Raw genomic sequence first — 13980 nt, forward strand, 5'->3', positions numbered from 1 at the left:
GTTGCGCGGTGTTGTGGTCTTTTTGTCGATCGTCATTGGATGAGAATTACTTGGAGATTGTGCGTCTACGCGATACACTAGTTGGAATTGACGCTTTGCATCTGATATCTAATTGAATCTTATGATTAACTTGTAAATTCTAATTTAAAGAGAGTATATGTGATTCTAGACATAAATACAAACGTCTGAGCAAAATAATTAAACCTCAGAAAGTAGGTATTCATCATGAACGGAAACAACAAACGATAAAACTTTTTAGTTGGACAGCAAGACTTTAAATACTAAAAGATACTTAGTTTTACCGTATTTTAATAGATTTCTATATTACAGAATTAAATTAATTTCAATAATGGAATGTGCGTCGCTTAGGGTCGCGGACAGCCCTAATTACAGAAAAAAATGACAAAAAGGACTTACTCTGTTTTATTCGTTTCAATAGGCTCTTCATGGCTGTCCCTCGCCAGGTGGTGTCCGGAACACGCGCGCGCCACTAATGCAAGCTGCCTCCGCGGCTGGTCCACCGTCACGGCTGGCTGCGCGGCCGCTACCGGCACGGGGTGGTTCAACTTTACACATTACATGTCTGCTAATCCTTTTGCCTTCATGACTCACAGGGTTGATGTCAAGTCGTGGGAAGGTGAGTCAACCTCCTTATAAGGACCGGTTAAAGTTTGAACCACAATTTATGTATCCGACAACCATAATGAGCATTGCTAATTCAATCGATTTGCACTTCCTTTGTTTTTTGGGGGAACGACCGGTAAAAGCAATAAATTAAGCAGATCTACCTATCATTACATATTTTATGATATTTATTTTTTTATATACGATGGATTTAAAATTCATAGAGATATTTGATTCAAAATAAAATGTTATTTTATATTCCAAAGAAAAACCTTCAACACGGTTGAACTCAGAAGCCAAAGCTAGAATGCACCACACGCGGCGTTATAGGAAACGCATGCCGCGTAAACACACCTTTACTATAAAACGGTATAGTGCGTGTAATAAATGGCCCTTTTAAAGTTTATGTAACAAGTTCGCAGCGTTACAAGATAGCCCGCGGAAGGCTAATACACCGCCATTAGAGGACAATTACGGTTAATTACGAATGTGCATCTCGGTGTAATTTTACGCCAAGTAACACTTTATGCGAGCAACAAAGTAAGGAGGAAAGTAGCAGGAACTGCGCTCGGTAAAGCGCATCGGCTCGCGTGCGTGCGATATGCTCTGCGGCACCCGTGCTAATGTACCGTGCTGTATAATTACAGCTGTCTGCTTCGGTTACTTAGTGACCGAAATCTAACGCGGGCAGATAAGTAAGTAATTTGAAGATTAATTTATAACATCTTATTAAATATATTCTCTTCCTCACTGGTACAGTAGGAAGGTATTCGATTAATAATATTTTATGTTTACACGAATGTTAAAATATTGAAATAAAACAATTCTTCCAATTTTTCCGATTTTATTACTCTATAAATTGCAATGCAAGCTTTTTAGCTTTTAACCGACTACAAAAGAGGGACAAGGCTACGAATGCGACTTGTCTTTTTTTTGGTACCAAAATCTGGCTTTTAAACTAAAATAATTGGAATAAGCATGTCCTTTTAAGTAAACGAAATTGCGAATTTTCCTTTCCTGTGACTGACATTTTATGTGATGCTATTTTTATTCACTTTTTCTCCGTTTCAGGGGTAGGCAGAGGTGTAACACCAGCGTCGTACCGCGTGCGTAACACAATTACGTCATTGAGGCAGTCTATTTTGTACTAAAATAAAAAAATTGTTTTAGTATACTTTTTCACGTATTCTAGCTTAGCTAGCAATTAATATAGTCTCCAACTCAAAACTTATAACTACTGAGTTTAACCTATACTTATATTGATTATGGTATTTTAAATATTTTTTAGATTTTAGTGTTTTTTAAAAGCGGTTTCATTTTTTGTTAAGAAGTTTTTGTTTCTAAAATATTTGTTGAAACTTTTCGTCAGTGTCCCCTTTCAATGATGTGATCAGTCATTTTGACATTTGATCTTTCATTACTCTAACGTAGTGTTTATTTTTGTTTGCAAAATTTTTTCATATTTTATAGGTAAACTTTATTATTGAAAATGGCATCTATATCGACAGACACTATGAACCAGAGTTCCGTTGTGATCGCATCTCGAATCAGCTTTATTGGCGAATCTCCATCCAGGGCCAGTAAAGCCAACTTCTCCTTCATGGACAAGCGGCAAACATACCGCGTCATAGTTGATGGACTTGACGTTACCCCGGATGATATCGTTGACCCTGATTTCGTCACTATGGAAGAGACTTTCGCACACGCCGCCTTTGAAAGCAAATCTCGTTTTAAGAGTGAAATAGGCCTTAGAGTTTCCAGATCCAAATCACGATCGACTGCGGACGCTGGTATGAAAGTTTACGCGACTACAATTTCCCTTGACGACATCCATATCGATCACACAATGAACACTGAGGAGGGCTTCATTGCGGAGGACGAGGTGCTTGAGATAGCTCCTTCCGCTTTCTATTTGCCAAAAAGTTATCCCGTCATGGCGTACCCACCTGAGATATTTATTATTTTAAAAGAAACTGAAACATGTTTCTTATTCGATTTGCAAAGTTATTCATACGACAAAGGGTCACCAGAGGGCGACGTAGTTGAAGAAGAAAACGAATTCTATCAATATATAACAGTAGGTAAAGGTAGAAATCGAAAAATGGTAATTGAAGAAACCCAAACTGAAGAAGTTGTAACACAGACTCGACATACATTGGCAGTGAGACCACAAAAAAAGAACGCAATAGCATTCGCCTCTTTGTGGGACATGCACGATACATACGCACGGCTCGCGCAAGTACAGGTCGTTGAAGAACCCGATGAAATGGTCATGTACCAATCTGCTGCGCCTAATTTATTGAGAAAGAAAAAAAAGAAGGTTAATGAGACCTCGCATAAAAAAGGTAAGACTTATTTGGAAATCGCACCAACAAAAGAATTTTCTGACGCAGTATTGCTCGTGGAAAGAGTTCTCGCCACCTTAGAGTATTCTGATGCTCAAAAGAAATTTCGTGGCCTTATACGGATGGATCCTCTTTCTTTAGACTTAGTGTATGTTTACTCTTTGAAACCGTTGTGGAAATTCGATTGTGAAGATACCGCAAACCGACCTATCACAAGCATATCCTTTAATCCCAAGAATGAAAATATTGTAGCGGTGGGGCACGGAAAATTCAGTTACGCTGAATATTTTGATGGTTTAATTTGTGTTTGGTGTACCAAAAATCCAATCAAACCGGAGCGTTTGTATCGATTTCCGGATCCTGTTACATCCGTATCCTTCTCCGAGAAGAATCCCAATTGGTTGGCCTGTGGTTTCAATAACGGAGACGTTTTAATCCTTGACATCACATCGTACACTATAAAAGTAATAGCACAAAGTAAACGCGACACCAACCCGTGTTTTGAACCCATATGGGTGACTAACTGGCGCGCTATTGATAAAGAAAATGAATACGTTATGACAACCTGTCAAGATGGAAGGATCAACAGATTCACAAGCACTAAAACGCATGATTTTATATGCACGCCCATGATGCGCGTGTCTACTGTCGAAGGCAGGATGAAGGGTTTGGAAACGACCAAGACATGTGTGAAAGAAGACGTACCCGTAACGAGGTACGCAGCCGCGTTGTGCATGAAATGGCATCCGTCGATAGACCACGTCTATTTGGTCGGCACTGATGAAGGCTGCATCCATAGATGTTCGACGCACTATTTGAATCAGCATATCGACGTATTCAGGGCCCATGCGGGCCCAGTGTACGGCATGGAGATCTCCCCTTGCATGAAGTTGTTGCTCGTGTCATGCGGAGCTGATAATGCAATCAGATTGTGGATGGAAGGCATCGATGATGTCATCATGACCCTGACTTGCCCCGCAGCCGTTTACGGGATAGCTTTCTCGCCCATTAACGCCACCGTCCTGATTTCTGTGAGCGGTAATATTCTCTCCATCTGGGATCTTCGAAGAAAAACTCACATGCCATGCGCTGAATACACTTTCCCTAATAACGTTGTTTTAACTTATATTAAATTCAGCACTTCCGGAGACAACGTGTTCGTGGGAGACACTGCGGGTCGTATACACACTTTCCATTTGGAAGATACGCCGATCCCACCATTTTATCAGCGCAAAATGCTGGATGAAGCGCTCAAGAAGGCGCTGTGCACTCGACCACAGTTGTTGAAACAACTGGATAAGTTGGAGAAGTTAAGAGAGAAGCACGGGAAGCAGTAGATTTATTTTAATACTTTAGATTATGTAGCACTCACCAATGTCTGTGATATTTTAATTATATAGATATACAGGAAGTTAAAATGTACCATTTTCTTTTTGTAATAGCAATACATATTTAACATTGACAAATATGTATATGGGCAATAGTCATAAAACTGGGGTTATGAGACAAAATACAAAGTCATTTATATACTTTATTTCTTACTTTCATAAGTATTTAAGGTAAAAATTTAATAAATTTAACTAACATAATATCTTTCATAGATAATAAATTAATATAGACTTAATGCTGTACATCGAAGGTAACGATACATTAATGCTTTTTAAACTACATTTGGAATGACTAGCATTTGTTTGAGAGCTTCTGCAGATGGTATTCTTTTTTCAGTTCCTTTAAGTTTGCCTCCAGTATTGCCACCTAAAAAAGCAAATATATTATTCCTGCTAAATCAAACCTAATGCTCTGAGTCTGAACCCCTTGCTCTTTTCTAGGTGTGAATTAATGTGCAGGATGAAATGTTCTTCAATTATTCCAATTAAATAAATATTGGAATTTTTTTATGATTTTTAATAAAACATCTTAAGAAGTAAAAATAATTACTAACATAAAGTAAGTACTTATTCCAATCGGTTTAGCATTTATAATCTAATTAAAGATTTAACAACATGAATAACGAAGACTAATTTTATAACTTTTAATTCTTGATGGTTTTTATATTCCTAACATTATAAGCCACTAAAATTCAATTCAAAACTCGAAATACATACCTCTTCAAACTTGAACTCTTCCCTGGCCTCCTTAATATACTGTCTGATGATGTTCATTTGCTCAAGCAGAGGATTGTCGTCATCATTATCATTAGCGACTTCCCGTTCCCTCCCGCTCGGGCCGGCCAGGTCCTCTAACCTCTCCCTTTCTTTTTCCATTTTCTGCCGTTCCATTTGTATTTGCCGTTCAGCCCTCTCATATCGTTGTCGACGGACCTCATCTATCTGAGCCTCAGTTGGTAATTTCCGCAGAGATAAAAGGTCCTCCTATATAAATTAAGGACAGTGTTGTCACAAAATATTTTGAACAATTTTAAAATTATAGAAATTATTTAAAAACATATATTCTAAATTGTGAATAGGTAACCAAATATGTTTGTAGATATGTAAATTTGTTTGTAGGGGGTATACTTATAATTCATAGTTCATCTACACAAATACAAAAATATATACCGGATCTCTCAATGTTCTAATTAAATTCATAATACAATGGTCACTATCCCACCAGCTACAAAAATATCTGATATTTACCTTAATATAATGCGCAGCTGCTTGTCTAATTGCGTTTTGGAGTCTAAATTGCCTGGTACCAGGCTCGGCCGGGAACGAAGCGATTTGTTTACTCAAAAGATCTATCCCCTCGGCGAGCTTTCCAATGCGCCCGCGCATTGCGTTCACGTCTGACAAATTGTACGTCGTCTCGCCGTCGAAAAGGCTTTGACACATCTATCATAAAAAAAAACCTTATTTAACATTACATGAAATTCATTTCTAGCATGCAAATTTTAGAGGCACTACTAGCCATTAGCCAAATATTTGATATCATAATGTACCAATACAGCCAATCTCAAAAATATTGCATTGGAAATCGTAATTGTTGCAGATTTTAATAAATATGACTGTGATCATAGCTAAGGTACCTTTTCATACAAAGCCACGGCTGGCCTGGCTTGGTCCATCAGACTCCTCATCTGTTCGTAAGCCGTCATCAGTACAGTCTTAGCATTCCTACTCTCTTGCACTTGTTTCCGCAACTCTATGAGGTTGTAACAATGCTCGCACAGACGGAGACCGGTCTTCTCCGTCACTTCTGCATCAGCCGGGGCTGCTGTCGGTGGAGCTGAGGGGTCTACGATTGATCCTAGGAAAAAAAATATTGTACTGTTTAAACAACAGTCCTGTAACTATGACTGATATTTAACTACTAATCAAATCATTATTTATAACTTAATTGAACACATGCACATCAAGAAAAAAAATATAACATGGTATAATATTCACTAAATAGAGAACAACTGACAGTCTTATAACTCAACGAAATTTCTTCCAACCATAGCATGGAGACAGAAGTAGTTGCAGTACAAGACACATTTGTAAGAAAAGAAGAAATTGGTTATAAATATTGTAAGGTGTTCAAATACAGACGGCTAAAATCTTGAGATTTTTAGGGTCCAAACATAAATATATCATAATTATTGAAAATCTTTTGTTTTCATTTTAAGTAAATCACTAGCTTAGATATGATATCAAAATACTTAATTTGCATTAAATTACCGGTCACATTGCACAAGGATTATCAGAAAATAATAAAAATTCTACTTATCAAGTATTGCTTGCAGTGTGTCAATAATAACCATTCAAGTCTTGACAAGATAAGAAATTTTAAGCATAATTTAAATTTTACAACCAGGTATATGTCAGTTATGTAGCCCATCCTTACCAATCCCTTAGCCAACAATACAAAATCTACCACCTCTTCTGATAAATAATATAGGAGTCACACAGTGAAGAGAATTTGTTTCTCTATAGTTAATTAGTATACAGAAACAAATTTATGCATTAAATATATGGATTAAATTTTATTGCATAGAATATTAAAAAGAAAAACAACTTACTAGCTACATTAATATCTAGGAACAGAGAACAGTCGTGGCAAAGTATGGAGCCGCACAGCCGGCAGTGGTGCTTCCGCCGAGTCAGATTGAAAGCTTTAGCGCAGTTTGGACACAACTTCACCGACGAACCATCTAGCCATGGTACTATCTGGAACAGATTTGTTTTATATGTTTTATGCAAAAAGCAACATAAATAGTGCAATCAATGCAGTGTCACTTTCACATGACAGAAAATCCATATTTTATAATTTAATAGTATTACTGTTGTAATAGAAATTAATATCTCAATATCAAAATCTTGATTTAATGTTGTCAGTCAGCTTAAAGAAATACCCATCCAATGAAGTTACCTTAATAGTGGTATCTTGTTTCGAACTTATTAAACAAATCTTAAAAGAGTTTTTCTATCTCAGTTTTACATACAAAACTATATTTACAAAATTTCTACTATCTAGAAATAAGGTTTCCCTGACATACCGCTTTTACATTTAGCATGGCAATAATATCAACAAACAAAACTTTGGTGTCAACAAATCATTAACAAAATTTTGATTTGTATTTTAGATAATTATATTTTATTATGAGAGATCTATGGACTTGTTAGCCAGCCTTTTGTTATCACAAAAAAAAATTGTCATTGAATTAAAAACTATAAAATTCAATAAAAGTACATATTTTTTTTCTAATATAGCCTTCAAATCCATTTTTTCCACAAATCTAGTCAAAAGGATGGTTAAGTGTCGGGAAAAAACATAAATAATAAAAGCTTACTTCCTGTTCATATTGCTTCCTCTGATTAGGATCACTGGGCATATTGCAAACTAATTTATCCAGCCTTATCAACAGCTTGTTGGTTTCCGTCGCATACCTCTCCAGTCTAGCGGATCGCACGGCTTTGAAATAATCAGACGAGCTGCGTGATACGCCTTCCGATTGTTCCTCATCGCGATAGTCTGCATAACTAAACTTTAAAGCGCGATCAAACGTTTCTTTCAAATCTGCATCATCGTTATTAAGTATTATTTTCTTAGCCTTTCCAAAAATATCCTTTAGAGATCTCAAAACATCCTGTTCTTCTTGGTGGAGACTCTCAAAATGACTCGTGAGTTGTGATGCAGATTTTAAGTCTGCCTTGCAAATTGGGCACAAAAAACCCTCTAAAATCTTTTCTTCATCAGCTGTAGCCATAGTTTCACTGGATATGTCTAATCACACATTATGTATTCTTTACAATTACCGATAATTATTGAGAACAGAGAAAATGAGACACCCTTTCTCTGTAATTCCACTTGCTGGAGCGTTTTGTTTTTGCTTGTCATATGTCAAACGCACAGATGGTCAAACCTCAAGTCATTTTCTGCCGTAGACCGTAGTTCCAGAAAACCACTTCGAAATTAGTATAATTCTTGTTTTGTTAATTCTAAATGAAATTTACACAGATGATTAAGTTCATATTTTATATTTTTGAATTTAGCTAATGAATATTGTGTAATATTACCGTATTATTATTTTCAATTGCAATAACTAAACTTTGACGCGGCGAAAATTATTTTTTTTCATTGGGCGTGTTCACGTCGTGCTCTATTATCTAAAAACTTAATACAATTGAAATTAATCAAGCATTATTAAATTAGATAAATGAACTTAGTAATAAACAATTCATCCAACATTATTATCAGACACTTTTAAATCGCAATAGATTAGTTGGTAATTGTCAAATTGAAATCCAAATATTTTCAATATTATTCATGAAATAAAAATCGCATGCGAAATATTTTATTTATTTGATTTCATATATTCAGTAATTTTTGAAAATAATTCTCTTAATTCTTCCAGAGATGCTTGTGTTACTGGCCAGTCCTGCTTTTCAGCAGCTCTTATAACAGCCTGGCTAGTTAAACGAGCTGAAGATATCTGTTGTGTTGCTTGCGCTTTTTCGTTGTCCTCTGCCTCTTCACTAGCTTTCAAACTGTATTCTAAGAGTGCAATAGCCAAATCAATAACTTTTTTACATGTCTCGGGATTTTTGGGCCACTCACCATTCTAAAAACAATATAATATCGTATTCAAAACTTATTATGATAACAATTTGATAGCATAAATTTAACTCAATAATCACCTGTGTAAATCCCCTGTAAGCTTTCAGTAGCCGTTGCGCTTTTAACAAATAGGTAGGACTTAAATCTGAGTACAATTGCCATATTTCTGGTTTATTTTGATGAATTGACGTTATTCTCCCGAGCAATTCTAAAACTCTTTTATTTAACCTAAAACAAAACTTGGATTACTCAAAAGCGAAATAAGTTTCTAAAACAAATATAAGAGTGTGGTCATACGAAATATTGATATTTTTACCTGGCAGCACTATTTCCGTCCGCGTCTACATTGTCTTTGATTATAGCGTGCACAAGTAATGTTAGTACTTCAATATCGTCAAACTTATGCTGTATGTCAAGAAGACGGTGGCATCCGCGGATCACATCATCGAAATGTCCCGTATCCATACTCACCATTACGACATTTTCCCACAGCTGCGACAAAAAAAAAAAAAATACGGGTCCAACATATATAGGAAACTTAGTAGTTTGTATTACATAAATTAGCAATATTAGATCGTAATCAAATTGGTATTCTAGGGAATTTTGTATAAAGGTGGTCAGAAAGGCATGTTGAATCTATTATTTTGTTTTACGGTAACACCCTTCTCCCCCTTCCTTCCTCCTCAACACATTGTAATAACAAATTAGCTAACTTACAAACATAATTGTTAGAACATGATTTGCTTTACCTTCCAATTATCATAATTGAATCTCAAAGCTTCCATCAGAGCTCTGTAAGCCCTTTTCTTGTCTCCTTGATTGACATACACTTTGGCCAAATTATTCCATGCTTCAAACGTATTTGGGTTCAAATAGGTGTATTGCCGGTATGCTTTAGCTGACGTGTCCCATTTTTCTAACATTAATGCCGCATAACTAAAATACAATATTATTTAGTATAGCTTTATTGTAGTAAATTGATCGTAATTTGTTGCGGTGACAGAATAAATGTGAACCTCTTTTCTCAAATACTACATTTCTAGATTGACATGTTATTAATTTTATGCATTTTTATAATAATAAAAAAAAAAAAACAGAAAAGTACATGCTTGCATGCTGGCGTCAGATCGTCGTCAACTTTCAAGCAGTTATGACAAAAAAACTATACTCAAACACCAAAGGCAATAGTAGATATAAAGAAAATAAATGTACACCCACCCTAATCTCAACCATACACTCTCCTGTATGAAGTTAATCTCAACAGATTTTTCGTAATGCGGAATGCATTCTTCATACTTTTTGTGATCAAACAAAAAGTTACCCCAATGTCTTTGGGCTCTACTGCTTTTGTAGTTTGAGAATTCCCATGCTTTTTCATAACATTTTTCATCATCTGTAAGAATATAATTTTCTTTGATTATGAATCTACACTGGTTAATACTAAGATGTTATGTGTAAAAAGTCATTGGGTTAATATGAGAATTTTGATATGGAATATAAATATTTTTAAGTACTTAAACACAATTGCGCAATGTGTATGAAGTCAACACCATCTATTTGAAATACCTGGTTAAAAATCTGAATATTTCCTTAAGAAAAAAATTACCTGGATAAAAAGTAGGCTATTTATTAATCTAGAACTTAATCTATTTGTGTCATACTTTATCTAAATAGTGGTAGCTGCGTTCTTACAGACATAAAAACAATATAATTTTGCATTCATAAAATTAATAAGAAGTAAGATAACATTAAACTATATTTTTAACCATACCTGTTGCATCTCCAAGAAGACAGTACAATTTCACAGTAGGATTGATATCAATTTGTTGTTGAATTACTTCAGCCGCTTTATGTCTCAACTGTAGTAAAGTGTAGCACACTATGACATCTTCCCATAGTTGCAGTTTCTGGTACTCCTCCAAGGCTGCCTTCACAAGCCCTAAGCTGAGGTAAAGATCGGCAAGTTGCTGCCGCCAAGTCCAAGCGGGCGGTAAGCCGGTCCCCCATAAATATGACAATCTAGAAAAATATATATTTTCACTTGTAAATTACCCATTTGTCAGGCAAAGAAATCATGTTTATGGGCAAATGTGCGTGAACATTAATAATCTAATTTGCCTAATTCAATGATTCCTTCTTAAACTTATTTCTATCTCTTAACAATAGTATAAATCTAGATTTTTAGCCCAGTCAGAGAACAAAACATATCTAAAACTAAAAAGTAGATATGGTAACTATATAACTAAAAATATTACCTAGTAGTGGGCGGTACTACAGTTTTTTCATTAACAATGGTTTCACACTGCAACATGGCTCTTTCTACAGTGCGTTTATGGTTCGCTTCTAGCTTGCATCTGATCAATAAAGCGGCGACTCTTGTAGCCCATGCACCCTTCTTTTGCATTAGAATTAACTCAATGTATGGTTGCAGCTCTTCTGTCATCAAATCATCCTTAGGCTGTGCTTTCTGAAGATACTGACTGTAAAAGGAATAAGGATATATTTGATAAAATTATTTGTATATGATAAAAGCTAAGTAGCTTATTGATACAAATTTACTAATGTAAATTATATTATGACATATTTTGATGAAATTTAATTGGATATTAAAAAACTAAGTTTCTGTTAATATACAGTTTGTTTATAATATCAACCCTCTATTATATACTTTCCCACTGTTGGGCATCGGCCTCCTCTACTACTGTTTGTTTAGTGCCTTATAATTTATATGCCAATAAAAAATAGTAAATGGAAATATTTCTCACACAGTCAACAAGCACAAAGTTTGCTCCAAACTGGGTAACTCAGTTTGGGTAATTGTCTCTGTATATTCTATCTTGTTAAGTCGGACATCATCTTGGAGTTCCACTTCTGGAGGCATCTCAGTAGTGCCGTGACTCTCTTCAGCTGAGGGTCTTTCAACAGTGGAATCCAGTTCACTGGATAGTGCCAGTTGGGGCAACAATTGCTGTTGGAATTTCGTCCTTTTACCAAGTATACCTGAAATGCATTATCATTGAATTTGGTTATGAATGTGATTATGACAACTAAGCATTGTGACAAATATAATGACATTGCAAAATTTGAAAAAACATAACTGAAAAATGATTATTCATTCCAAACAAATTGATAATCCATAAAAGTAGAATATGTTACACAACATCTGCCAATATTATGCAACTCAGCAAAGCAATTATATTTATCAGGTTTTATTTTCATGTATCAAGTTTTTTCATAACACCTGTAAGTTCCAACTTAAGTCCAGCCATATCCCTTGCTTTTATTAGATATTCTTCACACTTCTGGATCCTGCCATACATTAAGTATGCTTGTGCTATTTCAAGAGAGAGGAGAATACGTAACCTAGGCTTCTCTTGCAGGCTGGTCAGTTCATTTGATAATTTAGCCATCATTAGTTCTAATTCTGAGTATAAGCTGGCTGTTGTATCTTCCAAGGCCCTTTGATGTGTCACTTTACTTCGGAACGACCACCACAAGTGCAACTGTAAAGAAGCAATGTTTTTATATGAATTATTATTTAGTGATTTTATGGTTTGATCATTACTGCTGTGGTATAACAATATAAAGGTACCTTAAAAATTTTTCTTACATTAATGATACCTTGTGAAATCAAACATGGATTAATAAAAGGGTACTACAATATTTATTTATTTATTTATTTATTTACTAACTTCTAATTTACAATTTGGTTTTACCTTAAACGCCTCACACTAGGCTAAGCCTGTATCGGATAATACATATACATATTTATATAATTATAAATATGTTCTTAAATACTTACTACGCTTTGTTCAACAGAATAAAGTGCATTAAAAACTTGTGTAGATAAATACAATAATTCCGGATATAAAATATTAGCATATAAAGGCTCGGAATCACGCTGAAGTTTGGCATTACAATTGATGTCTGCAGGCCACTTTGTTTTTAAAAACTCCTCTATATCTAACTTCTCTGGATGTGAATTCCAATTATAATCACAAAACGTCAAAAATGAGGTTACAGCTATTTGTAAAATCTCTTCTATAATTCTTCTATCGTCTTGATAACTCTTTATCAAATCTGTTATTAATTCTGTATCAAGTTTTGTAGATATTATTTCTTTACACAAAGCTATATTTTCTATATTCCATTGATTGCTGCATAGCTTTTTTATGTAGTTATTATCTGAAAAGAAAACACACATTAATGCCTCATTGTTTATATGTATTGAATCTATGTAAAATAAAATATATTTTTGGTTCCTACCGGAAATATTAGCTTGATCATCGAAATTGCACAAGTATGAATTGTTAATAGACGCCATTTCTAAATTAAATAAACTAGAAAGGTAATTAAATATAATTTTATGTGAAAAAAAAAATACTTGTGAATTAAAATAACCTCAATTTATCAGATGGCAATTGGAATCAATGTAAACTAATGTTGAGTAGGACATACAAGAGGCGGTACATTTGTCCGGGACATGACGTCAAAATGTAAGAGTGGCTCAAAATTATATATTGTACTACTACAAATTTTATGTCGCGGCAGTCGCGTTACTTATTCTCCGTCTCTGATAAACTGTAGGACGAGGACAGTGAGGTAGAGAACCGCATGCTACAAATTACAATAGGACGTTTTTTTTACAATGGACATTACATTACTGCGTTTCGAGTCGCGAGCGAGAGGGAAATATTTTGAGGGTTAACATTACAAAATACTGTAAGATACGCATTGAAACGCCGAGCCTCACTACGCCTCGCCTCATTTGAAGTAGGACGTTGTACCGGCTCAATGCTATAAAGAGGCTACTCTTACAAACTCTTTTTCATGTCATGTCCTACCCAACTCTAATGTAAACAATTGACATTTGAAACAATATGTCATTTGAATCTGACGTGTTTGATTTATCTTATTCGTAACACTGGGTATCGGCTATGGTCAGAACCATACTGCCACCTGACATGTTTGA

At 35.1% G+C, this 13980-nt stretch overlaps 4 protein-coding genes across 5 annotated transcripts in view; 1 reads left to right on the forward strand and 3 right to left on the reverse strand.

The window, feature by feature from the left end:
* The window catches only part of LOC115443085, a 25798-nt gene extending 23681 nt beyond the window's left edge, over positions 1-2117 (reverse strand). The window contains exon 1 of the mRNA XM_030168352.2: positions 418-2117. Coding sequence (XP_030024212.2) covers positions 418-448 — 31 coding nt within the window. The 5' untranslated portion in view covers positions 449-2117. The remainder of the gene's footprint in view (positions 1-417) is intronic.
* Positions 2117-4474, forward strand: LOC115443080 (dynein intermediate chain 4, axonemal). The gene has a single exon (XM_030168347.2). The coding sequence runs from the start codon at positions 2138-2140 to the stop codon at positions 4304-4306; it is 2169 nt and encodes a 722-aa protein (XP_030024207.2). The 5' UTR covers positions 2117-2137; the 3' UTR covers positions 4307-4474.
* Positions 4475-4487: 13 nt separating this feature from the next.
* Positions 4488-8336, reverse strand: LOC115443086 (rabenosyn-5). Its single transcript, XM_030168353.2, has 6 exons — positions 7741-8336; positions 6970-7117; positions 5995-6215; positions 5606-5800; positions 5075-5341; positions 4488-4724 (listed from the first exon to the last, which is right to left on the reverse strand). The coding sequence occupies exons 1-6, from the start codon at positions 8155-8157 to the stop codon at positions 4650-4652; spliced, it is 1323 nt and encodes a 440-aa protein (XP_030024213.1). The 5' UTR covers positions 8158-8336; the 3' UTR covers positions 4488-4649.
* A 398-nt stretch (positions 8337-8734) lies between these two features.
* On the reverse strand, positions 8735-13515 carry LOC115443079 (tetratricopeptide repeat protein 27). Of its 2 annotated transcripts, none has more exons than XM_030168346.2 (11): positions 13275-13515; positions 12811-13193; positions 12250-12511; positions 11774-12008; positions 11264-11488; positions 10780-11027; positions 10227-10401; positions 9758-9944; positions 9325-9500; positions 9089-9236; positions 8735-9012 (listed from the first exon to the last, which is right to left on the reverse strand). In XM_030168346.2, the coding sequence occupies exons 1-11, from the start codon at positions 13330-13332 to the stop codon at positions 8746-8748; spliced, it is 2364 nt and encodes a 787-aa protein (XP_030024206.1). In that variant the 5' UTR covers positions 13333-13515; the 3' UTR covers positions 8735-8745. The 2 variants fall into 2 exon arrangements, with proteins under 2 accessions (XP_030024206.1, XP_037295680.1); XM_037439783.1 differs by having other exon boundaries at positions 12811-13190; positions 13275-13479.
* Between the last annotated feature and the right edge of the window lie 465 nt (positions 13516-13980).

This window comes from Manduca sexta, chromosome 17 (assembly GCF_014839805.1).
Source record: "Manduca sexta isolate Smith_Timp_Sample1 chromosome 17, JHU_Msex_v1.0, whole genome shotgun sequence".
Lineage (NCBI taxonomy): Eukaryota > Metazoa > Arthropoda > Insecta > Lepidoptera > Sphingidae > Manduca > Manduca sexta.

Coding starts and splice junctions, on each gene's coding strand:
- LOC115443080 (XM_030168347.2), top strand. CDS start 2,138: ATGAACCAGAGTTCCGTTGTGATCGCATCTCGAATCAGCTTTATTGGC.
- LOC115443086 (XM_030168353.2), bottom strand. CDS start 8,157: ATGGCTACAGCTGATGAAGAAAAGATTTTAGAGGGTTTTTTGTGCCCA. Junction 7,118..7,740: donor GGAAGCAATATGAACAGGAA/GTAAGCTTTTAT, acceptor AATCTGTTCCAG/ATAGTACCATGGCTAGATGG. Junction 4,725..5,074: donor AAGAGTTCAAGTTTGAAGAG/GTATGTATTTCG, acceptor TTGCTTTTTTAG/GTGGCAATACTGGAGGCAAA.
- LOC115443079 (XM_030168346.2), bottom strand. CDS start 13,332: ATGGCGTCTATTAACAATTCATACTTGTGCAATTTCGATGATCAAGCT. Junction 12,512..12,810: donor ATTCTGTTGAACAAAGCGTA/GTAAGTATTTAA, acceptor GCTTCTTTACAG/TTGCACTTGTGGTGGTCGTT. Junction 11,489..11,773: donor ACTTTGTGCTTGTTGACTGT/GTGAGAAATATT, acceptor TTCCTTTTACAG/TCAGTATCTTCAGAAAGCAC.